This window comes from Crinia signifera, chromosome 5 (genome assembly GCF_055691185.1).
Source record: "Crinia signifera chromosome 5, ASM5569118v1, whole genome shotgun sequence".
Classification (NCBI taxonomy): Eukaryota; Metazoa; Chordata; class Amphibia; order Anura; family Myobatrachidae; genus Crinia; species Crinia signifera.
Window position 1 is genome coordinate 296,300,763 of NC_139221.1, and position 27,264 is coordinate 296,328,026.

Consider the following 27,264-nt stretch of genomic DNA (forward strand, 5'->3'; position numbering starts at 1 on the left):
TTCAATTTAATTATGGCAAGTCCTGCCCTCCAAAAGAGCTACTGAGAGTCTCAATGTAGGCAAGTATGCCTCAGAGTTAACTTGTTATAACTACAGTATTATTTTCACTGTAAATCTGGACCTAATATTACCCATGATGCATAAGGATATCCCCAGACAACAACTGCCAATCACAAGTAAACAAAGGTGTGAAGTGCTGAAGCTTAGGGATAATATTATGCAATGTTTCTGCATACAGTTATGTCATTTGTCTTCTACCTGATGGAGGGATGTAAGATGAGGTGCTGTTGCTTTTTTTACAAATGTATCCCAACTTTTGACCGCACTCCCTGCTTTCCCACTTGGCGTTTTCCCCAGGGTTTAGCACCACACAGTTTTTCCCAGATTCGGTTGACGGATTTCCTACAAAAAATGACAAATTGACTTTATTTAGAAAAAAAAGAAGTGACAATAGATTATTAATGTTCTGTCTGTACGATATAATCCTCATGTCTAAGTGTGTTTTATTGATGAAGGTATTTGCCAATACAGCACTTTCAAATTAATAGAGTACTCTTAGGGGTAGATTAACTCTAGCTTCCAACACAGACAAAAGACAGAATAAAGACAGAGACCAACTCATCCTATACAGAAAGAAAAGGCTTTACATTTTAGGAATACTGATTTTGTAGGGATGGGAAAACGTGTAAGCGTTGTTTTGGCAGTGTGGTGGAACACAGAAAAGGAGCAGGGGAGGTGGGAAAATTTAAAAACGTGCAATACTAAACTGGCTGAGGGCTGCATGGGCATAAAGCCATATCAGAGACCTATATTTTGGGATATGTTGTTAGAAGTAGGGTTAGGCTAGTTTAGCTTTCGGAGGTTTGGCCATTTTTAGGCACCTGGTTTGTTATCTTCATATGAGGATTGTAGTGGGTGTAGCCAGCATTGGGGGTATATTAGGATACATCAGGTGTTACTCTTCCTCTTGCCATTTTCCGAAGTCTAAGTACCTGTGCATATATCGGTTTTGAGCTTTCTTTGCTTCATTTGTCTGATTCCCTTTCTTATTTCCATCCTCTCTATTTTCCATCTCTGTTATTCATGTGTCTTTCTCTTCCTCCATTTCTTATGTCCAGGGCCGGCGACAGGGGGGTCAAGTGTGAATGGCCCCGGTGATCTGAAGGGCCCCAGAGCTTCTGTGCACAGGCCCGGCCGCCACCTGTATTAGCTGGCCTATCAGTGACCCCAGTGGTCCGGTCATTACTGTGCACTGTCTGTGTGGCTGAGTGTGACTCACTGTGTGCCACTGCCGCGGCTGCTCAGAGCCATCTACTCAGAGTGTGTGCATGGCCCGGAGCAACAGGCGCTTGCTGCTCAGTCTGTACTGCGTGCAGGCATACAGCTGTACCGGCCACTGCCGCTGTGGCCTCAGTCTCCTGTACTTTTACTGTGCATGCGCAGGTCGTTTGCGAATGGCCTGCCCTGCCTGCTCGCGGTGCTCAGTGTTCTTTTGTGTAAGGGACAAATCAAGGCAGGCGGCAGCCACTGCTGCCAGGAGCCAGGCCAGCAGGACGGAGAATAAGAGAAGTCTATACCTGAAAGCAGGATCTGGAGCCATGAAAGGTTAGGTGAGACACTCAGCTCTGCAGTGCCATCATTATTGTCATGTTATATAGTATTAAAGAGTAGGAAAAAATATATAACCTAGGTTATATTTTCTGAGCGCTTAATATGGGTGTTAGCTCTAGAAAGCAGCTGCTTGTGGGAGGATAGTCAGTCCTCACAAAAATAGAAAATGCACAAGATATGCTGATGGGTAACCCAAAAGCATAGAAAGCAGCGCTGCACAAAATTCAATTTCAATCAATGTAATAAAATTAAAGTAAAAATACACAATTATTGAAACAATGGCACACTGACATATAATAAAAATAAAAAATTGGGGAGGGGATGGGGATGAGGAGGGTAGTCCACACCAGTATGTAGTGGGTATGGGGCAGTTGGTCGCCAATAATTCCAATGAATAGCCTTTGAAAAAGCTGCTATCTATAGCAGGGAAATGAGTCAGGTGTTTATTGGGGTCTGAGGAGAGCACCCTTGGGGACAAGCCAGCCATCTTACTCCATACCATCAGGAGGACTGCATTTATTCGCAAAGGTGGATCAAACTCTGTAAGAGGAATTGCCATAACTAGTGAAGCTGCTTGTTTACTTTCACAAGAACTGAATCTGGACTACCATCAATTATGGACACCTAATCAGCTTGTGGCGAACAGCCTGGTAACTATACAACAAACCTCCGGATTTACCCCTTATCCCTCCATATTCATTAGAATTATTGGCGACCAACTGCCCCATACCCACTACATACTGGTGCGGACTACCCTCCTCATGCCCATCCCCTCCCCAATTTTTTATTTTTAATATATGTCAGTGTGCCATTGTTTCAATAATTGTGTATTTTTACTTTGATTTAATTAAATTGATTGAAATCGAATTTTGTGCAGCGCTGCTTTCTATGCTTTTGGGTTACCCATCAGCATATCTTGTGCATTTAGTATTAATTGTTTTTAAGCAGCTACAATGGGTTAAAATATATTAAAATAATCTTATATATTGCAATACATTTCCTAGGTTTTGGGATTTGGTGCTCGGTTAGGAAAAACACAAGAAAAAAGAGACCAGTGTGGTTTACAAATGAAGCAGGATGTATTGTGAAAGCAAGGAAGATGGCTATTAGGAAATATAAGCAGACACAAAATAAATATAAATAATCCTGTTAGACAGAAGGAGACAAAGAGGTCACGTTACTAAGATGGGAGTTCTATTGAAGATGGAATGTTGCCAACCAATCAGATTCTGGATCTTATTCTGTTTGACACGCTTCCATGCGAATACGCACGGGAGCACAATGTTTCTATTCTGCGCATGTGCATTTGTGCGCATGTGCATGCTCTGTGTGCGAGTGGAAGCGGCAAATTGATTGTTCGCCAGGCACTTGCACACAACAGTGAGGGCAGGGAACTATGGTGAAGGGCCGGGAGATTCCGCTCATGGACTTAAAAAGGCACGTAGCATTTAAGTTTTTGCTCAGTATTTACTTCTGAAAAAGAGGGGTAAAAACAGTTAAGTTGCATGGATATTCAGAAAAATTAAATAAGTACAGTACATTTACAGAGGAGAAAGTTCTAACACAACTCTCAAACCTAAAAGTGGATAAACCAATAGGGGCCAGGTGGGATATATCCAAGGATACTAAAAGAGCTTAAAAGACTACTGGTAGAACCAATAGCAGAATTATCTAACCAATAACTAGCTAGCTAATTCAGAGGACTGGAAAAGAGTGAACATTGTACCACTGTACAAAAGTGGAAGCAAGGAAGATGCAAGCAACTACCGACCAGTGAGCCTTACATCAGTATTAAGGAAATTACAGGATTCAGCATGGACAACATTGTGTCAAACAAACCTTATTGACTTTTTTGACTAGGTGACTAAAGTAATAGTTCAGAGGGGGGGGGGCATAGATGTAGCTTATCAAGACGTTTGTAAGGCTTTTGACACTGTCCCACATCACAGACTGCTAAATAAACTCAAAAGATTGGGATTGGATTCTATAACGGTTGTATGGATATGATCTTGGTTGTAGTATAAAAAACAGAGAGTTGTAGTGAATGGAGTGCATTCACATGAGGGAAATGTTACCAGTGGGGATACTAGGCATCTGTTCTTGGACTAGTGCTTTTTTAATATCTGTATTGGTGACATTGAAAATGGTATTGAAGGGAAAGTATGCCTTTTTCTGAGACAGTCTGCTGCGGCAGCACAGCTCAGCCTGGAAAATCTTTGGGCCTACCACTTAAACAGTCAAAGGCAGTTATGCAATGTAACAAATCAATGAGGAAGGCAAGTCAGATGCTTGGTTGCATAGTGAGAGGAATCAGCAGCAGAAAGTAATAATGCCACTGTACAGGCCATTAGTACGGCCTCATCTAGAATACTGTGTCCAGCTCTGGAGGACATACAGTATCTCCAGGAGGGTATACAAACAGTAGAGAAGGTACAAAGAAGGGCAACCAAAATGGTACATTGCCTACATCATAAAACTTACCCAGAAAGACTAAAAAAGCTCATCTATCCTACCTGGTGTTTGGATCGATAATCAAGGCTCACTGCAGCATGACAAAGCATTGCACAACGTGGCTATAGCTGCTGTCACATTCTATGTTTCTATGACAAATGGAGGTGCTTCCCACAACAACCAATCATAATGCAAAGGAGAAAATATATCTAGAATCTGATTGGTTACAATCATCAACAGCAAACTTTAGGAGCTATATCCCTAAGACTGAAAGAGAGCTGATACAAGTTGGGGGCCATTTCATATTTTACCTTTTAATAATTAATTATGTAATATTTATTCTTGATATATATTATATAATTTCTTCATTCCTCTGAGAAAGAACATTAGATGTTATTGTGGAGGCGTGTCACTGAAACAGCCATTGTCTCATCAGTTTGGGAGCAAGGCTTTATGACATGCTCCTTATATTGGCGCTCCTAGAGTTCACGTATTTGCTAACAGAAAGACTAAACAACTAATAAATAAGTGGGGTTTTTTTTGCAAAAAGAAAAACATTTAAACAAAAGAAACATAAATATTCACCTGGAGCCCAGTTCAGATATCGAAATGGACTTTCATCATCCCATTTCCAGCCTGTTTTGAAGTCCAGACTATTGAGTCCAACCCATAAGGCTGCTGCAAGATTATTGGTTATTCCTATGGATAAAAAAAGCACATATTATGGGATGGATCATATATAGTGTGAGCCCAGAGAATGTATCTTTATATGTGTTTATTTATACAACAGTCTCTAAATACTGGGAGTTACATGCCTGACACTGTCAGTCATTAGGTCTTCCTCTCAGCTATAGCACAGGCTGCTCACTCAGCTCTGGGTGTTTGTCTCCTTCTTTGCACTTTCTTTTTACAGATGAACTATGAGACCCAGTGGACACATTAATGCCCTGGGATGCTGGGGACAGCCCCAGGCTGCAGCCCTGGATGGTTGAAGCCTGGGGGGACCCCTTTCTTGGTCAGGTACGTAGTCCCTACTCCTCTAGGTACCCCGCCCAGGGCTGACCAGCCACGATGCTCATGTGATGCCCGGGAGACCTTGCATAAAAAGTGTCCCCTGGCTATGGCATGACAACGCTGGCTGTTGGAGCCCAGTGCTGGTTCTAAAATATGGGGGACCCCTACGTATTTTTGGAACCAGGACCAGTCAAAGAGCCTGGTGTTGGTTTCTTAAATAAGGGGGATCCCTATGATCTCATAAATATTAATACAGCTCCTACAATTTACCCCCTCTGCTATATGTGGGTGATAGACGCACATGATGGTAAATGTATGTGAAGATGAGATGTGACCCCACCAAATCTGCTTCCACCCGAGTCTCACCTGAGATGTAAGTCTTCTCATGTAGCTCTGTTATACTTAGTAGCTCGGCATCTTGTTGCTGGCAGCTTCTCCGCGCCTGGTACCAGGTAATGGCCGAATACTCCATAATCTGATAATAGGCACCGGTATCAGAATCTGTTGTCCACCAATTATTAGCGATAGCTGAGAGAAAAAAATAGTTTCACTATTACTTTGATGGATGCAAGAACAAGGAATACAAATATCCACATATAAGCATGCACCAGGGAGAGCAAAGGTCCATACATCATACTGCTACGGTTTTGGTGGGACAGTCTCATTTTTAGGCACTGTCCTGCTGTCCAATCCATGCATGCGCACAGCATTTGATCATGAGAGATAGTGACTATAGCATTTGTGTATCTGTAATGGGAGCAAGATGGGTACAAACACACACACCATGTAATCTTATAAATATACTTACTACCAGCCGCCTGCCTACTGTATATCCGTGCTGCTGCATGACCATCCTGTCACTGCTGCCCTGGTCCAACACTTAGTTGCCACCCTGCTTGGTGACAGCTGGGACCTTTAGTGGTGCAGCCATAACCACCTGCCGACTGGTCACAGCCCACTTTACAGGACTATATATCACCACGGGCCTGCTGCTTTCTCCACATCATTGCTGTGAGTAAACTGCAGTTGTTTCTATCTATCTCACAGCTGGGATCAAATCAGGGGAGCTAAGCCTTATATGTATACTGCATTTCAAGTACTTATTATCCTTCCATGTATTGTTTAAGAATCTTGGACATTACCTTCACAGGATAACATCAAACAGTGCCCATTATCCTAGATATATAGATATATAGATATATAGATATATAGATATATAGATATATAGATATATAGATATATAGATAGATATATAGATATATAGATATATATCCTTTGTATACAAAGGCACATTTTAAGTATTCCCTTAATAAGCGGATCCAATGTTATTCTCATCTATACTAATGGCCAATGTGTAGAGCATCATTTAATTTCATTCAATATACTTTTTTGTATATTTGTACTTTTGCACTATATTAATTATATATTATTATGAACTTTGCTATTCAGATGTTTTACTCTTTAGATGTTTGTATTTATTTATTTACAGTTCCTATATAGCGCAGCTTATTCCGTTGCGCTTTACAATTGGAATAATTTCAGAGCCCAGCACTAGCTGCAGTGGCCATTTTCCCAGTGATTCGTAGATGTGCAACAGAAATGTCACTGGGTCCCCAGGTCTACTGCCCTGCTGGTAAGGAGGGAGCCCGACTGGAGCCTGCACATGGGCCCCTATCTCTCTTAAAAACACATCTGGACTGGGGTCAGGGCCCGGATTAAAGGCATTAGTGGCCTGGAGCTTAAAATGTTCAAAGGTCTTATATAAGAAGTACAGTGTCATGTCTGAGGTGTGTGTTTGTCAGCTGATGTAAACTTGAAGGTGGGTTCTTATTAGAGATGAGTGCATACATATTTCTAAAATCCGGATGCTACCGAACTGAGATCCGAGTGTTGTTCGGTAATTAGCACCAAGCTCGGCTCGCAGAACGAAGCAAAATGTCATCATCCCACTTGGATTCTGGCGAGAAACAAACTCTACATAAGTCCCCCTCATCCTCCACCATCTTCACTCCGACAATGGAGAGGAAATAGGGAGGTTGTGTCTCTGTGTGTCTCTCTGGGAAGCTGGCATGGGATGGCGACCTGGTTGCAGTGGTGGTGTCCTGTGCAGTCCGTTCCTCTGGTACTGTGCTGTCTGCTGCTAGTGCTGGTGTCCTGGTGCTGTGCTGTCTAGTGCTGTTATTAAGTCCAGTGATTCTGCTGTTAAGTACATAGGGCCTTATTTTGGTTCATTCTTTCTGACAAAATCCTTCTTAGATGGGCAAAACCATGTGCACTGCAGGTGGGGCAGATGTAACATGTGCAGAGAGAATTAGATTTGGGTGGGGTTTTACTTCAAAGTGAGATCTATATTGCAGTGTAAAAATAAAGCAGTCAGTATTTTCCCTGCACAGAAACAAAATTACTCACCCAAATCTAATTCTCTCTGCACATGTTACATCTGGCCCCCCTGCAGTGCACATGGTTTTGTCCATCTAAGAAGGATTTTGTCAGAAAGAATTAACCAAAATAAGGCCCATAGTCCTGCTGTTAAGTCCGGTGGTACTGATAAATTCCAGTGGTGCTTCTAGTCCAGTGGTACTGCTGGTAAATCCAGTGGTACTACTACTCCAGTGGTACTGCCGTTAAATCCAGTACTACTGCAGGTCCAGTACTTCCGTTAAGTCCAATGGTACAGCCGTAATTGTCCAGTGACAGTCCAGTGTACACTAAAAAAAATTAAAAGGGTTATTTTAATCAGTCTAATTTTTGCAGGCTTTGCTTTGTGTGTGGTACCCTCCTTCTGCACCGCATAAAAATAATCCCAAAATAAAAAGGGTTATTTTAATCCATATAATTTTTTCAGGCTTTGTTGTGTGTGTGTGTGTGTGTGTGTGTGTGATTACCTCCTCCTGTGCCACACAGAAATAACCCTAATATAATTTTTTCAGGCTTTGTCGTGTGTGTGTGTGTGTGTGTGTGTGTGTGTGTGTGTGGGTGTGGTACACTCTCCTGTGCCGCATATAATAAATAACCCCAAAATAAAAGGGTTATTTTAATCCATCTAATTTTTGTGTGTGTGTGTGTGTGTTTGTGTGGTTTAGGGGTACACTCTCCTGTGCCACATATTATTATAACTCCCAAAAGATAATGGAGAACAAAAATGTAGAGGATTAAATAGTGAAAGAACAAGAACCACTTTCTCCTAGTGCTGAAGCTGCTTCCACTTGTCATGACATACTTTAGAACATGAAATGCCATAAACGTTGTCTGCTAAGGTCGTTGTCCAATGTCATCGAAATCCAAAATGGCAAAGTTCAGTAACACACAGAAAACAAATAAATGTAAATCGTTTTAGTAGAAACGTAAGCTTGGCATATTGGCAATATGCCATTTACGACACGGAGTGGCAAGGAACGACTAAGGCCCTGGCTTAAGTGCATGACTAGTGGTTCAGCTTCACATGATGATCGAAGCCCTCCTCCTCCCCCCACTACAAAATTTAAGAAAGTTAAGCTGTCATCAAAAACACAGCAAACTACTGTGCCTTCTAAAGACATGGGGCCTTATTCTGGTTGGTGCGGCCGGGCCGTACGCGTACGTTCCGGGTTTTTTTATGATCTGCGCATGCGTACATTCGCTAATGCGCAGGCGCGAACACTCCACAACGCTTACGGATGGGTCTCTACGTGCGAAAAAACCTGTACGCGAGTGTACGGGCATTGGGGGCGGCATAGGGGCGTGATGAGGGGAGCGGCCGAAATAATGAGGGAAAATGGGCGTAAATATGGGCGTACACGGGGGTGTGCACCAAAAATGAGCGGTGCTACCACCGCACGATCGCCTAAAGCACCGTTCATTTCGGACACAAAACAGGCGGCCGCCAACCGCTAGCTCAGACCACCCCTACAGATACCGCATGCCAGCGTGCGCCTGGGTTTGCTAATTAACGCTGATTACTACTCAAACACATACACCTGAATGTAATAAGCAATGCTGCAGTCTATTAAGTCCAAACCATGATTTCACTACCTGCAAGCCACACACAGCACTCAAACACATTGGAAGCTTATCTTTCTATACTTCTCTACATTTAAAGGTTTGTTTAATTTAAGGTAAGAATCTTTTTAAGACCTGCTTATATATGCTAAGGTAGCTATTTGCTAAACAGTTATACACATTCACTACGTGCTTTCATAGACTTTACACAGTAGCACACTCAATCTACACAAGTCGACATGTGTCAACGTGTTCACTCTAATACAAACATAGGTTTTGTATTTATGATACAATAACATAAACCACATCTAACACCTACAAAGGATGTTTCAGCAATGTTTTAAGCCCATGCCCACTATTTTGCACACAATCTTTGTATAGTACCCAAAATACAGAACTGTACCACTATCTGATCTGCTATGAATTGGATTTTACTACACTCTGGATGTAAGATGCCACCAATCACATTATTGCACTCACATCTCTCTAACAAAGGATTCCTACATCTGCTTATGACACTGTAAAATCATATATATTTAAAAAGTTATACATGTTTGTTCACAAGCAATTTTCTCATGTTTGGCCGATTCACACATCTTTTTTTAGGGAGGACACATATGCATTCCTACACAAATGTACCTTTTGACCCTTGTTTGTCTGCCTCACCCACTCCATGAGGAAAGCATTGTTCTGGACCTGCTTTTACCTACTACTGTAGGAGCTACCTCACCTGCACACAAACTGCTTTCTCACCTATTAAGTTGCTCTGCACATGTGCTGACACAAACTAATTAGCAGGGAAAAGTTGGATAGGAACATGGGAATGGCCATGGAGAGGGTTACACATGGGAAACTTCTACCACACTTCATAAAATGTTCAAAAATACCCTGGTCAGTAAGTACACATAAATGTAGTATTTGTTTCACACAAGAAATTACACATACAACAATTTTGTTTTAATTGGTAAAATAAATGTATTTGCTGTTCAGCATCACAGCTTATTTGACACTTTAATGTCATAAATCAAATAAACAAATAAAATAGACACAAAAATAAAAAAACAGCCAGAACAAGAGGTTGCATATCTCCAAACATGTGTTACCCTGCAAATGCAATGGTGAAAGAAATGGGGACACCAGAATACGTACTGCAACAACCAGGGTGAATACTAAGCAAGATACACACCACCAAAAATGTATCCTGCATTTGTAGAGGTCAAAATAAGAACTTTAATGCCCATGGCACGAAAATGGATCGATGGCCAACTCAGGAAGTGGATGTCCAGTGCAATTTAAACATTTGGGGTCCAACCACAGAGGAAGTGAACCAGGTCTCATTATTTGGGCCCTTTTTTCCCCCTTTTAGATGGGGCCTTGGGGACAGGGGCCTTTGGCTCAGATGGCTTGCGGCGTCTTCCCCTAGTGGACACAGGAGGGTCAGCAGAGGTGGAAGGTTGGGGAGCAGCTTGGGGTGGGCCAGCAGATGGGGGATTGTCCCTTAGGGACCTGGCGGTGGTCAGCAGCTCCGCAAGAATGTCATTCTGGCGGCTGAGGTGTTGGCCAATGCTTTGCATGCCAGCCGCCAGAGTGTCATTCATGCGGTTGAAGGCCTCACACTGCTGCCTGTTTGTGGCCTTCCAATCCGCCAGAAATTCCCCAATCTGCTGCTGACGGATCGCAGCATCCACCCCTTGCTGCTCGATCCTCTCCAGCATCACCATCACGTTCTCATCCCATGTCTCCTGTGGCTGGGGGTGTCGTCTTGGTGGAGGCTGGACCACTTGCTCCACCTGTGGCTCTGCAGAGGAAGATGCTGCCGGTTCATACTGGGTTTCTGCTTCTTCTAGGATAATAATTGAAAACAATGTCACCATCACATACGCACAAAAAAAATCTTTCAAAATACAATGCATTACTGTGACTTACCAGCAAAAGCAGCAGCAAAGACCTCCGCCGGGAGCTCACTATCCATATTGGAGATCCCCCTGACCTCGGCCACATCAATGACGTCCAAGGCGTCCTGCTCCAGGGGGGTATTCTCCAAATTATCAGGCATAGGACCTCTCCCGGTGGACATGCTGTGGTTGTACCGGTCAGTCATCTTCCTCTTCAGTGTCGTTTTGAAGTCTGTCCACCTACAAGTTTAAAAATACAAATATCACCATGAGATATGTGCACCACTGTGCTAGTGAACATCATGACTACGTTACATTTCCTAGTGTGGGTGATCTTATGTTTTTTAGCCATATGTGTCCCACACACACATTAATGTCTCCATTAGGAGGCATTTCAGTGTCTCATCTCATTCACTAGGCCACTAAATGCACATACATAGATTACTATGCAGAAATGACATCATCCATGGCCAAATTATGCACCTCCACCTGTTGTGAAACTACACATTCCACCATAGCTTGACAGTGTGGTTATTATGGAGTCATTTTTTTTTTTTAATATAGTATTTCTTTATTGAATTTTTAAATTGCACTTAAAAACATAACATTTAACATGTTGATGCACACCATAAACATAGGATTTCAGTCTGCGCCCACCTCCGCTGCATCAACCAGATCGGCGCCGACCATCCTGCTTACCCCAAGAGGTCATATCACCACCTCTTTCCAACTGTACTCTATATTGCTCAGCCCTTTGTCGGTCGCTCTCCTTGAGGATCCAGCGCATCACCTGCTGTATACACATACACATAGAGTCTCAAATAACATAAATTTTTACACAGAAACCAACTACCCCTTAGCCTACCCTTCCCCCCCCCCCCCCCCCCCCGAGTTTCCCTGGTTGGTATACGTACTTGTGCAGAAGTGATCACCACCTATATATCTACAGACTACCTTGTGGTTCCTATTTATTCATAGTGCTCGTGCCTATATACATTGGAGTTTATCCATTTATCCCATATTTTATGGAATGTGCCAATATTGTGTCTCTTAGTGTATACATATCTTTCATGCCTCAGCGTTTCATTTACCAAAATTACCCATTGACTCACTGACGGTGTGTCTGGTGCCATCCAATATCTAGCTATTAGTGTTTTCCACAGTGCAACTAACTTCTCAATTAACTGTGTCTCATATCGTGTTACTCCACTGCATGGGACAATCCCTAATAGTCCTATCTTCATACTCATTTCAAACCTATCTATTCCAATCTGCCTATTAATCTGCCCGATCTCCCCCCACCTATTATTTATTTGTCTACATTCCCAAAGCATGTGTATAAATGTTCCCTCAGCTATGTGACACCTAGGGCACCTGTCACTACGGCTTCGGTCGAACTTCTTTATTCTAACCGGTGTCAGATATGCCCTATTTACAATAAAAGTCTGGACCTGCTGGTGGTTGACCGCGTACGTTGCTCTAGCCGGGGAGCTAAGGGCTTTACACCATTCCTGTTCAGTTAGTTCTCCTATATCCTGGCGCCAAAGTACCTCAATCCTATCTAGTTGGGGGGATTTTTTTTTATGAAGGAGAAACTTATAGATTCCTGATACCCCAATTTCTTTGTTACTTAATAATATCTTCTTGATTGGTGAGTTCTCTAGATTTATACACTGTGTGCCATACACTGCCTGCAGTCTATGTCTGAGTTGGATGTATCTATACAGTGCATTATTACACACATTATATTCCTCTTTTAATTGTGCAAAGGGTTTCAGCCTCCCCTCCCTATATACCTGCGCTAGGGATTCAATCCCATATCTTCCCCAAAACACTCTCATCTCACGATTTCTGGAGAGATTTAACTTTTTATCCTTAAGACCGCCCGCCCAGATCGGAGTGTCAGGGTCTATTGCATCAAAACCACAGATCCTATTCGCCTGATGCCAAACTTTTTTGGCCTGGGACACCAGTGCCGTATGTATATTTCCCCCTTTCTGATCTAATAATATCTGTTTCGGGGTATAATTAGGGTTCGTTTGAGTCACTAACTTCTTTATACTTTCGTCACACTGACCTGTAACCCAACCCTTGATTTGCCAGATTTGTGAGGCTATATAGTAGTATCTAAGTAAAGGGAGGCCAAGGCCTCCTAGGAACTTATCTCTAGCAAGTGCTTCAAGACACATTTTAGGCCTTCTTCTCCCCCATATTAAGGATGATGTTATCCCATCCAGAGTTTTAAAGAACTTTGCGGGGATATATGTTGGTGCCTGCCTGACCACATAAAGTATTTTGGGAAGTACTACTAATTTGATAAGATTGATTCTACCCGTTAAGGAGAGAGGTAGTCTCCCCCATGTTCTTGCTTTGCCATGATACCATTTCACGAGTGGATCAAGATTTAATTTACGAAACTCCTCGGGTTTATTTGAAATCTGTATCCCCAAATATTTAATGTCGTCTACCCACTTGAGCACTGACCCACCCCTACCATTATCGTTATTCTGCCGACACCTGCCTGATAGGGGCATCACATTCGACTTGGTCCAATTGACCCGGATCCCCGCCACCTCACTAAACGCCTCTACTTTCGCCAATACCCTTGGAAGGCCCATTCCATGGTCCTCCAGAAATATCATTATATCATCGGCGTAAAGTGACAATAGCCTGCCGTCCCCCATTTTCTGCAGTACTTTATCCTGCCTCAGGGCACAGGCCAATGGTTCTACAGCCAGGTTAAAAAGCAAGGGGGACAGAGGGCATCCTTGCCTAGTTCCTCTGGCTAAAGTAAATGCTTCGGTTACATAACCATTGACCTGTATCCTGGCCTTCGGGGCTTGGTACATCAATTGGATTCTCTTAATAAACTCAGGCCCTATACCATATCTCTTCAGGGTTTCCCACAGGTAGTCCCATTCGACGCTGTCATATGCCTTGGCAGCATCCAATGCGACCACCCCTCCCTTTCCTTCCTCCCCCCGCGTCGTTTGAGCATAAACATAATATCTTCTAATGTTGGTAGCCGTACATGACCCCTTACAGAAACCCGTTTGGTCCCTATGTACTAGCTTACTCATGACCTTCTCTAACCTACTTGCTAGTACCCTGGCAAAAACTTTATTGTCTGAGTTTAGGAGGGATATCGGTCGGTATGACTCGGGTAGCAGTGGATCCTTCCCTTCTTTAAATATTACTGTTATTACTGCTTCTTGCATAGACGACGGCAGTTTACCATTCCGCACACACTCATTTAGAATATCTGTTAATTTTTGAATCATTGGGGTATCCAGTAATCTGTATATCTCCACTGGTAGGCCATCTAACCCGGGAGCCTTCCCGGCCTTTAACATCCTTATAGCATTTTTAACTTCATCCACCTCTATTGGCCGTTCTAATTCAAGCAGCTCTTCCTGACTTAACTTAGGCAGCTCAAGCCCGGATAGGAACTTCTCAATTCTTTTGCTACCCCCTATCATGGTTTTTGCATATAATTTCTTGTAATATTCCATATATACTTGTGCTATCTCTGGGGTACTGACCACTATCTCTCCTTGTTGATTTTTAACCTTCATAATTCCCAGTCCCTGTTTATCTCCTTTCGCCAGGTGGGCCAAATAGCTGCCTGGCCGATCCCCTTCTATATAGCGATTATGTGCTCTAAAAGCCTCTTGTCTAGCTGTACGCCTCTGTTCCTCCTCTAAGAGCTTCTGAACTGCCTCCTCCCATTTGTCCTTAGCTGCTTGTGTGTTTTGTTGGGTGTATTCAGTTTCAAGTGCTTTTACACTCTCCTGCATTTGTTTTATTTCCCCCCTGGATTTACTTTTAATATAGGCAATCTTTTTTATCAATATCCCCCTGATATAGGCCTTACTTGTGTCCCACATCGTGTCTGGACCAGCTGATCCTCTATTCAATTCTATCATTTCTAACCATTCCTTCCCCAGCTCTGTTCTAGGTCCTAATTGCTCAAGCCAACTTGGGTGGCACTTCCACGGTCTGTATCCACACACCTCCTCCTGCCGAATTGTTACTTCTATAGGGCAATGGTCCGAAATCCCTCTTGTACCATATTGCACATTTTCAATCACTCTTGTCATTTCACTATTTACCAACGTCACATCTATTCTAGAGAACGATTGAAAGGTCTGTGAATAACATGAGTACATCTTAACATTCGGATGTACATCTCGCCACCAATCAAACCACCCAACATCATGGCAGAATTTATCGAATCCCTTATTGCCTGTTTTGGGGGCCCCCCCCTTTGACCAACTATCCTTGTCAGGGTCCAATACATTGTTTACATCTCCGATGAGTAACATTGGCGTTCCATCTAATCCCGCCATAAATTCAACGGCCTTCCGTACTACCTCATATTGAAAAGGTGGTGGTATGTACACTGCTAACAAACAAAATTTAACATTGAACATTTGACAATGAATAAAAATGTACCTTCCTTCACTATCCACCTCACTCTTCATGCACTTAAACGGCACCCTCTTATGCACGAGTAGTGAGACCCCCCTGCAGTTGTTCGAGAAATTGGTATAATACATTTGCCCTACCCAGGCTCTTTTCAGGGCCAGATTTTTATCCCCTACCAAATGCGTCTCGGCCAAACACACAACATCCAACCCCTGTCTCTTTATATGATTCAACACCAATGCCCTCTTATGTCTATCATTAAGGCCACGGGTGTTCCAATATATAATCTTAACCATATTCCTCACCCTCTAGACAAATATATCCTTCTATCTGTACCCTAATTTCCCATATATGTGACCACTCATACCATCCCCTCTGAACCAAATATAAACGTAGACCAACCAACCCCCCCTACCCTATATACCTGCCCTACCATGGTATACCTTACCCCGTACCCATCGCCCCCACCCCCCCTCCCCCCACTGACCCACCAAATATCCACATCCCCCCTCCCCCCATCCCTGGGCATATCCACTGGGCTCACCACCTGCACGTGGCGTCCCTGGCGGTTTATTTAATACATTATCCTCTAGCCGTCGCATTGTTTGACATCAAAGACCTGAGTTCCCTGATCATTCTAAAAAAAAAAAAAAAAAAAAACCCTATACATACACCCCCAAACAACCATTTGTATACCAGCAGCTTTTGGCCTCCCGTTCCTCTCTTAGCACCTAAAGAAACTGCATAGACAAAGGGTGTGCACAGATGTTGGAGCAGTCTACTGTCCAGTCCCATTTAAGTCCCCTTTCTTTGTTTCGGTATCTTCTGACCATCCAACCATCGTACCGCTTCCTCTGGACTAGAAAAGAAATGTGACTGACCATCTGCAACAACCCTTAACTTAGCCGGGAACATTACTGAATATTGCATATTCATTTCTCTCAGCCTCCTTTTTATGTTCACAAACTTAACCCTCTCTTGTTGAATTGCTTGAGCATAGTCTGGAAAAAACATCACATTTGATCCATTGACTTCAATATGTCCTGCTGACCTGGCAGCCCTGAGGATATTGTCCCTATCCCGATAATTTAGCAGCCTTATAATCAGTGTTCGGGGTGCAGATCCCGGAGGCAGCGGTCTGGATGGGACCCGATGTGCCCTTTCTACAACAAAGTGGGGGGATAGCTTGTCTTCTCCAATTTGTAATTTCAACCATCCTTCCACCCATCCCACTGGATCACTGCCTTCCATTTTCTCGGGTATTCCCACTATTCTTATATTATTTCGGCGGGATCTCCCTTCTAGCTCCACCAATCTGTTTTGAATTTGTTCTACTGATCCAAAGAGGGTTTTTACTTTCTCAGTCAGTGGGGCCTGTATATCTTCCACATTAGACACTCTTGTTTCAATCTCCGTGACTCTATTCTGTACAGCCTGCATAGTTTGCCTCAGCAGCGCTATTTCTGTCTGGGTTTGCTCGATTTTCCCCATCAATCTGGTTTCGCTGGCACTAATCGCCTCCAGCAGCTTTTGAACTGAATCATCCAATCTCACCTCTGTGGACCCCTGACTTCCACTCAATGATTTATTTGGCGACATAGAATCCCTCGAGTCACTGTTTCCTGCCTTTTTTACCCCCCCAGACGATTTCAGAAACTTATCCATTTTTGCTGCCGACGCGGCCTGGCCAGTTTTACCCATCTTGCCACCGTGTCTCAAGAGCAACAAAAAAAAAAAGGGCAAAAAAGCAGACAAAAAAGAGAAAACCAAAAGCAAAGTTCACTGGCTATGCACCTGATATGGATCCCCCAATTGGGGTCTTACAGCAAGTGTTGTCACTTATGTAGAGTAGATGCACAGTACCTTGTATAAGGGGCTGAAAAGGGCTCTGATATTTGAAGATGCCCCGTTCTTCGTCACGTGCCTGGCGGATACTTCATACATCTGATGGGTTGTAAAACTTCTCTGAGGGTGGGGGTACCCCCGCTTCCACCTGGGCGATCTCACTTGGCTGAGGGCTAGCCCAGGGAGCAGCGCCCACCTCCCCTCAGCTTGAACAGACCATCATTCACCGCTGGTGCAGTTATGAAACATCAGCAGCTTTGAGCGGCAGGGGGGGGCAGTTTCCAGTACTCAGGCACCATATGTCCTATAGCCACCCGCAGTTTCTTCGAGAGAGGGGGGGTCACCCGCTTCAACCTGGACAGCCCTGTTGGACTGAGGCTAGCCCAGGGAGCAGCACCCACTCCCCCTCGCTTGCTCTGACCTTGCTGCTTCTGCCGGCGACCCCTCTGCCAAAGGAGTTCCTGGCTGTAAAATCAGCAGGCTACACTTGCTGCATGTCCAACTCCGGCTCTGGTTCTGCCTGTCAGCACTTCCTCCGTCTCCGTCACCGTGCCTCCTCACCGCCTCACTCGGCATCCGCCAGCATGCAGTGCTGGCGACTAGTGACTGCCCCGCTCACCACCGTCCTCTGTGTAAGTTTGCCGCCATCCCACTCTCCCGCGCGCCTCCTCGTGCGTCTCCTCCTCGTACCCAGATCCGTCTGAGGGGTCACAAGGCCCGGGACTCCAGCCACTCAGATTACCTTAGCGCGCACGGCTCACATTGCCACACCGCACACATCACGCCAGGGAACGCCACAGGCTCCCGCCCTACGTGCAACACTCCGTGATCACGCCCATTCCCATTATGGAGTCATTTAACTATGGGATGGCATTCTGGGATGTGTAGTTTCTCACCAGCTACATGTGCACAGTTTGGTCATTCTTGTTTCAGTAGCATCATATGGAACATGTTACAACAACTCTTTCCAAAACACACTTTCTCTTGTCCCATCACATACTTCACATACTTCACATGAGCAGAACTGTGCCCATAACCTCACATCACACCAATGGTGCATGTTTCATATATCAATGTGGGTTATTAGACATGGTTGTGTTCACATGTGACATTGAAGTGTAGCACTATCTACAAACACACCTTTCTATTATTCTCAAAACATACATGTAACATATGTACACACATATGACATTATCAGGGGGACAAACACACTTGCCTTTTCTTCACCGCTTGCCAATCTCTGACCACTGGTGACACCTGGTTCACTTCCTCTGTGATCTTGTCCCAAAGGTTTCTCCTTGCACTGGCACCCGGCTTCCTGGTTGGCAATTCGATCCATTCGCGTGCTCTGGGCACTAAAATTCTTAATTCTGCCTCTACAAATGCAGGGTTTCTCTTTTTGGTGGTGGTATCCTGCTCAGTCCTCACCCTAGATGTTGCAGCTCGTTTTCTGGTGGCCCCAGTTCTCTCACCATGCACCTGCTGGGTCACACCTGTTTGGAGAGATGCAACCTCTTGTTCTGGCTGGTTGCTTGGCCCTTGTGAAGCTGGTGGAGGTTGAACAGGGCCTGTTAGTAAGGGGCCCGCTTGGTCTTGCAGGCTACTTCTCTCTTGAGCCCTCCTTCTCCGCTCCTGTTCCCTCTTCTGCAAAGCTTCAAGCAGGGATTCTGCTGTAGCTCTCTGTAGAGCGTCCTCAGCTGCGGAATCGTCTGAGTTAGACATGTTTGCAGCAATTCTGGCCTGCATCTGACTGAATATTTATATGTTAATCTCCCGCCATGAACAAGGGGGCGTATATTTTTCCCCGCAATTTAGTTGCTAATTTACGCCGATATTTCCCGCCGATAATTGCCGCTTAAATTACGCAGGTCTCAACGCACCTGATCAATCACCTGTATATGCACATACACAGGTTGTGGAGCATTGTGTGCTACATCGTGAAATGTGAGCACCTGTCATTCCAATGATGAGTGTTGTCAGCTGGTATCTGTTGGAGTTCGTGTATGCTTTGTGAGTCACATTTCAAAACATCACGTTATAATGCTTTCCTTACATATGTCATGAGTCTGAAATTGTCATACACCAACATGTTGCATTGTGCCCCTTTTAGCAGCGTATTTTTTTTAATTAGACGGTTGCGTGTATTCTTTTACGCACACTGTATATACAGTTCCTCTCTATACATTGAATGCATGCTGTTGGTTATGGTGTGTGTATATCGGAACGGTCCGCGTAAGTTTCTATTCGCATCCAGTTTGTTAATGTAAGAAGGATTAATAAAGTTAATACTAAACAAACAATTTTTTACACCAATCAGCAAGCACCAAAAGTGATATATGTACCTGCAATTAATAACTGCGCCATTGCCACTATGACTTCAACCAGGGCTAGGGCGTTTTCTACCCAGGAGCTGTTGGCCTTGGTTGAGGTCATGGACCGGCGCCTGGGGCCCAGGGGCCCATATGTGTCCAACATGGACAAGCGGCGGGCATATAATGCTGCCCGCCGGCTAATCTACGCCCGGACCGGCTTCCGCAGAAGCCTGGGCCAAGTTGAGCGGCGCTGGTCTGACCTGCGCCAGCGGCAGCCAGTGTTGCTTTCTACACTTCGCCGCCATATTGCCCGATGTAAGTTTTTATTTACTAGTATGTCTGCGTTTTTTTGCAATGTTTTCTGTACTTTTTATAAATATGTTCCTAAGTATGTGGGTGTATATGGGGTGTATAGGGGGTGTATAGGGGGTGTATAGGGGGTGTATAGGGGGTGTATAGGGGTGTATAGGGGGGGGTTTAAGTAGTTGCTCAGTTTTTGGGTGTAGCATATCAATTAGTTTGCATGATAAATGTCTGAAATATAACAGCAATGATAATTTGGAAGGTTATGAGCATGACTAATGTGAATTTTTCTTTCCCCCTTTTTTATGAAACCCAATCTTCGATTTCTATGCCATCAACATGAACATTTCAGCACGGGCAAGAGCACGCATAGAAGCCCGGGAGCAGGCAGCCCGGGAGCAGGCAGCCCAGGAGCAGGCAGCCCAGGAGCAGCCAGACGAGGAGGAGGAAGAGGAGGAGGAGGAAGAGGAGGAGGAAGAGGAGGAGACAATGGGTCAAGCTGGGGCCCACCAAATTTCGCCATCCCCTTCCACCAGCCACTCCCCAACCCCCACCCACACCCCTACCCCCACCCCCTCCCCAACTCCCACCCACACCCCTACCCCCACCCCCTCCCCACCCCATTTCCAACCCCCCTACACCTCTCCACCACCCACCCCCAAACCTCTCCAATCCCCACTCACACCCACTACCAGTATCCCAAGTCCTATCCCATCCCCCTTGCTCCTGACCCCCCCAACCACCGCACACCCAACCAGCGGCGAGCAGGATGGCTCAACTAGCCGTAAGTAAATAATGTGTCTAATGTTTACCTACACATTTCTACACATAAACAATCACATATTTTGCAACATATCACTGCAGGGCGACCATGAGGTGAGGCCTGTCCTTCTCCAGGAACAAGGGTCCCCTTGGTGGTTTTTTGGAGTGTGGCCATGCCTCACCACTTGAATAATTGACATAACAGTACATCCAATGAGATATCCGACATTAGTGGTGTTGTAGTTATGTGGGTCCAGGTGTTGGGTAAATCCACTTCCCAGCATGATGTGCAACATAAATTTATAGATTGTTTTGTTAATAGTGTGTGAGGCCATTCGGATGCATGCTTTACAAACATAGCTTTAGGCCTATAATTTGTACAGCAATGTCCTAAATTTCAAATAGTAAGGAGTGCTTAAGCCGCAACAATGTCATAACCCTTAAATAGCACAGCCTAATTGTGAGGTTAGAGGAGAGTTCCCCAAAACCAAACTACCAATTGGGATACAGCATACATTCATCCAAGAAGGAGTAATTTAATTAATGTTATTTACTATGTACAGTATGTGTGTTAACATATTATTTTTTAGTACTGTGTTTACAGCAGACCCATCTTCAATGTAGTTTAAAAATGTATGTGGCCTTCACACATAACTCACAACTTTTTATTATGTACAAATACAACAAACATTTGTGTATGTTATATATTAATTTATTTTTTTTATCCCTTCACTACAGACACTGAACAGCACCAGGAGGAGGTGGACAACATCTTGCGGGAGATATTCCTTACCCTTTTTTATTTAAATCTTCTTTTTTTACGTTTGGAGGCCCTCATTTAATTTATTTTTATCCCCCCCCCCCTTATTATGTTTGTTCTTAATAAAAGTTTAAGTTCAGTTAGAAGTTGCCTGTGTTTTTAATAATAAATATGTTAGAGGGCTTGTAAGGGTAGGTACATACAGATGTGTAATGTAAGTTATATTTGTAATTTGAGGTGAGGGGTAATGATTGATGTGTGAATGTGTGTGTTTTTGAGTAAAATAACACATAGTGAAAATGCATGAATGTTTAATGTTGTTAGATTAAAACATCACACATAACATCAGGGTAGGTATACATGTTACACATTTTGGACAAACTAATTATGGACATAATTTAGTACATATACAGAAACACCAACATAACTTGATTTAAAAGTAACAGCAATATGGGGACACATAGATAGTGATTAAAATGCCACATTAGAACATAACAAATATACATGTAATGAGGGTTAAAATGTTGTTTTATTAGGGTCTTTATTAAGGTAGACAATTGAGTTAATAGAAAACAATAATTGAATAACAATTAGAATAATTAATTAATTGTCTGATTTGTAGTTGAAAGGCAAGATTTGCAGGTCCATATATGTGAAGGGTATACCAGCGTGCACGGACGTACGCTCACTCTCACGAGCGGTGACATAAGCTGAGTTTTCTATTGAAAACAATAGGGACCCGTCCGTGCAAGCTGGCGTACGCTCAGATTTCCGCAAGAAGTCGGTGGGAAGACGGACGAGAGACGTCCGTAAACGGTGGCGGACGCTCTGTTGTACGCCAGTTGTCGGAGTGTAAGGGCTGGGCCGTCCGTGTACGTTGGCGTACGCTCAATTGTACGCCACTCCCCTTTGACGTTGTTTCTGGCCGTACGTATGCGGCTGACTTGTGGGTGGACTTAACCCCAACGGCCGCGTACGGAGAGCGTACGTTAATTGGGAACGTACGCACGTTTGGCCACTACGATCAGAATAACCTCCATGGTATCACAAATTCCCAAGGAGAGTTCAAGGGTGTCGGTGGTGCGATGCCTGACCTTCCCATAATTGTACAGGAAGAGGTGGCTCCTTCCACCATTTGCAACACACGCTTTGCATATGCTAAATGGATCACCCACAGTCCAGTTCCTGATTTTGAGATTGAAGGTGTCAATGTTGTACACCAGGAAGAAGATATGGATGAAGCTGGCGCTGAGGAGGAAATTGATGAGGAGGATGCATTTGTTTAAATGAGGCACCGGGCGAGACAGTTGTTGTCTGTGGGATGCAAAAGGCCATTGCCATGCCTGGGCAGAAGGGCAAAAAATCCACCTCTTTGGTCTGGAATTATTGTTATCCAGATCCAGACAACAATTGTCTCTCCATATGTAACTTATAATGCTGCAATGAGCAGGGGTAAGGCCTTTGACCACCTAGGGACATCCTTGCTTATGCGTCACCTGAAGTTCATTCATAAGTCACTGTTTAGTTCAGAAACTGTGGCTAGGACCGTAAGCAGTCCAGGGACACGTAAATACCTTGACCCTGTTGTATCCAAGTACCTGAAAACCACACCAGCAAGTTACTCCTCTGCAATTTCCTCCTCCATCTGGATTGGAGGAAGTCCTGCAGGCCATGTGACCGGCATGACTGAATCCTCATCTATATGGACTTCCTCCGGAGGATCCTGCAGTGTTAAGCCTACTGCTGTCGTTGCTGCGAGGAGTTGTTCATCATCTCAGAGGGGAAGTCAGAACATGGCTACGACTTTCACTAAGCAATTGACCGTTCAAAGGTTGTTTGGGATGAGGACAATATATGACAGTAGTCATACTATGGCAAAGTGGATAACTGCAGCCTTGACAGCTATGTTGGTGTTAGACATGTGTCCGGTGTCCGCCATCAGTGGAGTGGGATTTAGGTGAATGATGGACGGGACGTATTGTGTGCCTGGTACCAAATCCAGTCTAGATTCCACTTTACTAGACAGGCGATACCCAGGATGCAATGGAATAGGTTGGAGTCCAAAAATGTAATCTTTTTATTTCAAACACGCTTTTTTCCAGTATCTCCTTTACCCAGTGATGGTGATCCTCAAGGCTGCTGGCATAGATGAGGATGTCATCTAAGTAGACCACTACATAACAATAGAGAAGTTCTCAGAAGATTTCATTAACAAAGTGTTGAAAGACTGCTGGGGCATAGTTGAGGCCAAAGGGCCTAACTAGGTATTCATAATGTCCGTCTCTGGTGTTAAATGCGGTTTTCCACTCATCACCCTTGCAAATCTGAATAAGATGATATACTTTCCTATTATATTTTCCTGTGATGGGGTCCATGGGGCAATCCCAGGGACAATGTGGAGGAAGCGTGTCAGTGCTGACTTTACTAAGAACATCAGAAAAAGATTTGTATGGATAAGGTGATAAGTCAGCAGCCTTGGGAGTAGAACTTTGTGTTGGCAATACTTTTTTAGACAGGACCATCAGCAGGACTGACCCCATGCGGTCATTTGAGAGGTTATCCAAGGACCAGGGCGTGTGAAGCTTTGGGGATTACCAGAAAGTTGAGAATTTCAGAATGAAGAACTCTTACCTTGACTTGAATAAATAGAGTTCTGAGGACAATTGTGCCTCCGAGAATCCTACTGCCATCCATGGAAGCAAGAAACTAGATGTGAGAGTCCCTCAGTGAGCAGGGACCACTTTTTAACTAATTCCATAGTAATAAAATTTCCTGCAGCACCAGAAATGTTTAGAATGTGCAGGCCTCCCTCTTTCAGCTGCTCTCTCTGATTCTGGTTGGCTTGGTAAACTGCAAGGATCGCAGTTACTGAGCACCAGAGACGCTACCCATCTGAGTGCCACCGCCGCCGAGTGCCCTCTTTAATATGTGAGGAGATGTGTAACAAAAACACATCCCCTCGCATGTCTCCACAGCAAGAGAAATCATTCGATAGTTGCTGACCATCAAATGATGTCTCCTGCCTTTGCAAATAAAAGTCAGTGGAAAGGCAAACTGCTAACTAACCTTCTTAGAGGCACTCGTCCACCTATGGTAGTCCATCCCCTTAAATTGGAGAATGGCACTTATACTAACGATTCTAAACATATCGCGGGTATTATGTCATCCTTCTACGAATCTCTCTATTCTGTACCGACACCGACAGACTCTGACAGCACATCACCTTCTACGTCTTCTTCTAACTCACGATTTCTTTGCAGACTCAGATACCAGCACCCCATATCCACAAGTACCATCTTCACTAACAAATTCTCTACTTCTCCCAATCTCACCTGATGAAGTCACTGCTGCAATCCGCAACATGAAACCTTTAAAAGCGCCAGGACCTGATGGCTACACTATTGAATTTTATAAAATCCTTCTTCCCATACATCTCACACCCGATCTCCCTTCTAAATCTTGATTATAAAATCCTGACCAAAATCCTTGCTGAAAGATTAAAGCCTTTCTTACCTGAGATTATCCATCCCAATCAGACTGGATTCATAACAGGCCGACACTCAGTAACAAATGTCCGCAGGGTGCTTTCAGTAATCCAACATATACTTAATATACAGTAAACCTTTCTTCTTGTAATGTAATTATAGCTCTCGATGCTGAGAAAGCTTTCGATATGATTTTATGGCCCCATCTTTTTAATTCTTTAGCATGCTTTGGTTTTCCTGTACAATTTATAGCAACCATTAGAGCGATGTATTCTGGATCATCCTCACAGGTATACTGTAATAATCTCCTCTCCGATCCTTTCGCCATAGCCAGGGGTACTAGGCAGGGATGCCCATTATCTCCCCTTTTATTTGCTATAGCAGTAGAGCCTGTGGCTGTGGCGATACGCAACCACCCTTCTATCAAAGGAATAAACATCAGAGACGTCACTCTAAAAGTTTCGCTTTCTGCGGACGATATGCTGATGTTTATCTCTGACCCAGAATTTAGTATACCTGCGACCATGAACTTAATACACAACTTCGGACAAATTTCAGGGTATAAGATAAACGTTGATAAATCAGAACTTTTACCTCTCACGCCATTGCCCATCTCCCTACAGAATTCCCCCATCCTCTCCTCATTTAAAATAGTTACAGACAAACTTAAATATCTAGGCGTTTACGTACCTGCCACCCTCTCTGATCTATATAAATAGGCTTCTCTTCAGTCCTTACAAAAATCTCCTCCTCTATTACTAATTGGATGTCCCTCCCTCTATCCCTCCTGGGCCGCACTGCAACAATCAAAAGCATCTTATTCCCTAAAATATTTTATATAATCCAAATGCTTCCTATACGCCTCACAAAAGCCGATCTTCAACTCTACAATAAATTGGTATCCAAGTTTCTCTGGAAAGGGAAAAAAAACAGATTCGCACTGGCAAAATTACAAATGCCAAGTGAATCAGGAGGAATGAAACTCCCTAACCTTGAACTTTATACCATCTCTGTCTTCTTCCGTTACATAAGCGACTGGCTCTTAAATATTCCCAAATATACATGTCCTTTATTAGACCAATCCCTCTTCCACCTATTCTCTCCCTCAGGTCTCCTCCACTCTAACTCGTCAGACATACCAGCAGAAGTACTAAATAACATTATGTTCCATGACACATATAATTTATGGCTCTCCGGATGGAAAGAGAAAGGCCTATAAAATTTCTCAAAGGTATTTGACCCTGGAGGCCAGATATATGCATTCTCTGCTCTGCAATCCTTGTATAATATACCTGCTAGACAATTTTTTATGTACCTGCAACTTTGCCATTATGCCTTATCCCTAAGCAAACACGGTTATACCATTAACTCTCCTGAGTTGGTGAACACACTTCTGAGAAAATTGCTACTCATGCCATTCCATACAAAAGATTTATATAACCAGCTAATCGCCACTAAAATTGAAATGACCTGGTCCTCTATTACTGCTCCTTGGACATTTAGTATCCCCAAGATTGTTGGAAGATCCGATATATTCAAAACTTACGAACATGCATATAAACACCTCAAATCAGCATACCTACAGGAAGTCCATCTACGATTTCTCCATAGAGCCTACATGTTGCCGGCCCAAAGGAAGCACTGGGTTGAAGAAGAGACAGGCCAATGTCGAAAATGTCATCATTCATCAGCTGACTTTAACCCCTTCCCGACATTTGACGTATATATACGTCATGACTTCTAACTGTCACTGCGTCTAGAGACGCAGTGACAGAGGGACGATGTCTGCTGTCCCTGACAGCAGACATGTCCCTGCATGCCCAGGGATCGGAGGTGATTGGTGCTGTAAAGTACAGCACCAATCACCGCGGGGTGTAAGGGTGACACTGGTGTCACCCCACCTCACCCCGCCCGCCCCCAAAGGCCGTGATTGGTCCGTCGGACCGACGGACCAATCACAGCCATGGAGGGGGGTTTAAACTAACGGGGACTACACTGCAGACGCCATTCCGGTCTGGAATAGCGTGCAGTGCGGTCACCGTGCCCAGCTGTCGCCATTTACTGACCAGAACCTTGCTCAATACTTACCTGATCACTGCTTGGGATCTTGCTTCATCTTGTGACATCCTGTGCTGTGTTGTGCTGTGTTGTGCTGCTGCAGTGTCATCGAGTTAGAGAGAGAGAGAGATAGAGAGAGAGAGATAGAGAGGCCTAGTGACAGAGAGTGCTATATTTTGTGCTGCTGCAGTGTAATAGAGTTATAGATAGAGAGATAGAGAGAGATAGAGAGAGAGAGATAGAGAGAGATAGAGAGATAGTGACAGATCGTGCTATATATTTTTTATATAACTGACTGCTGCCCCCCCTTTTGTGCTGATCAGTATAAATTAACTGATCAGCAACTTTTTGGGGGCGCAGGG

General features: G+C 44.0%; 1 protein-coding gene across 1 annotated transcript in view; it reads right to left on the bottom strand.

Annotated features, from left to right (window-relative positions):
* LOC146081224 (macrophage mannose receptor 1-like) overlaps positions 1 to 27,264 on the bottom strand; it is a 351,156-nt gene that overhangs the window by 281,598 nt on the left and 42,294 nt on the right. The window contains exons 4-6 of the mRNA XM_083189329.1: positions 5,443 to 5,604; positions 4,648 to 4,761; positions 259 to 402 (exon numbers count right to left, since the gene is read on the bottom strand). Of these exons, the coding sequence (XP_083045455.1) occupies positions 259 to 402; positions 4,648 to 4,761; positions 5,443 to 5,604 (420 nt within the window). The remainder of the gene's footprint in view (positions 1 to 258; positions 403 to 4,647; positions 4,762 to 5,442; positions 5,605 to 27,264) is intronic.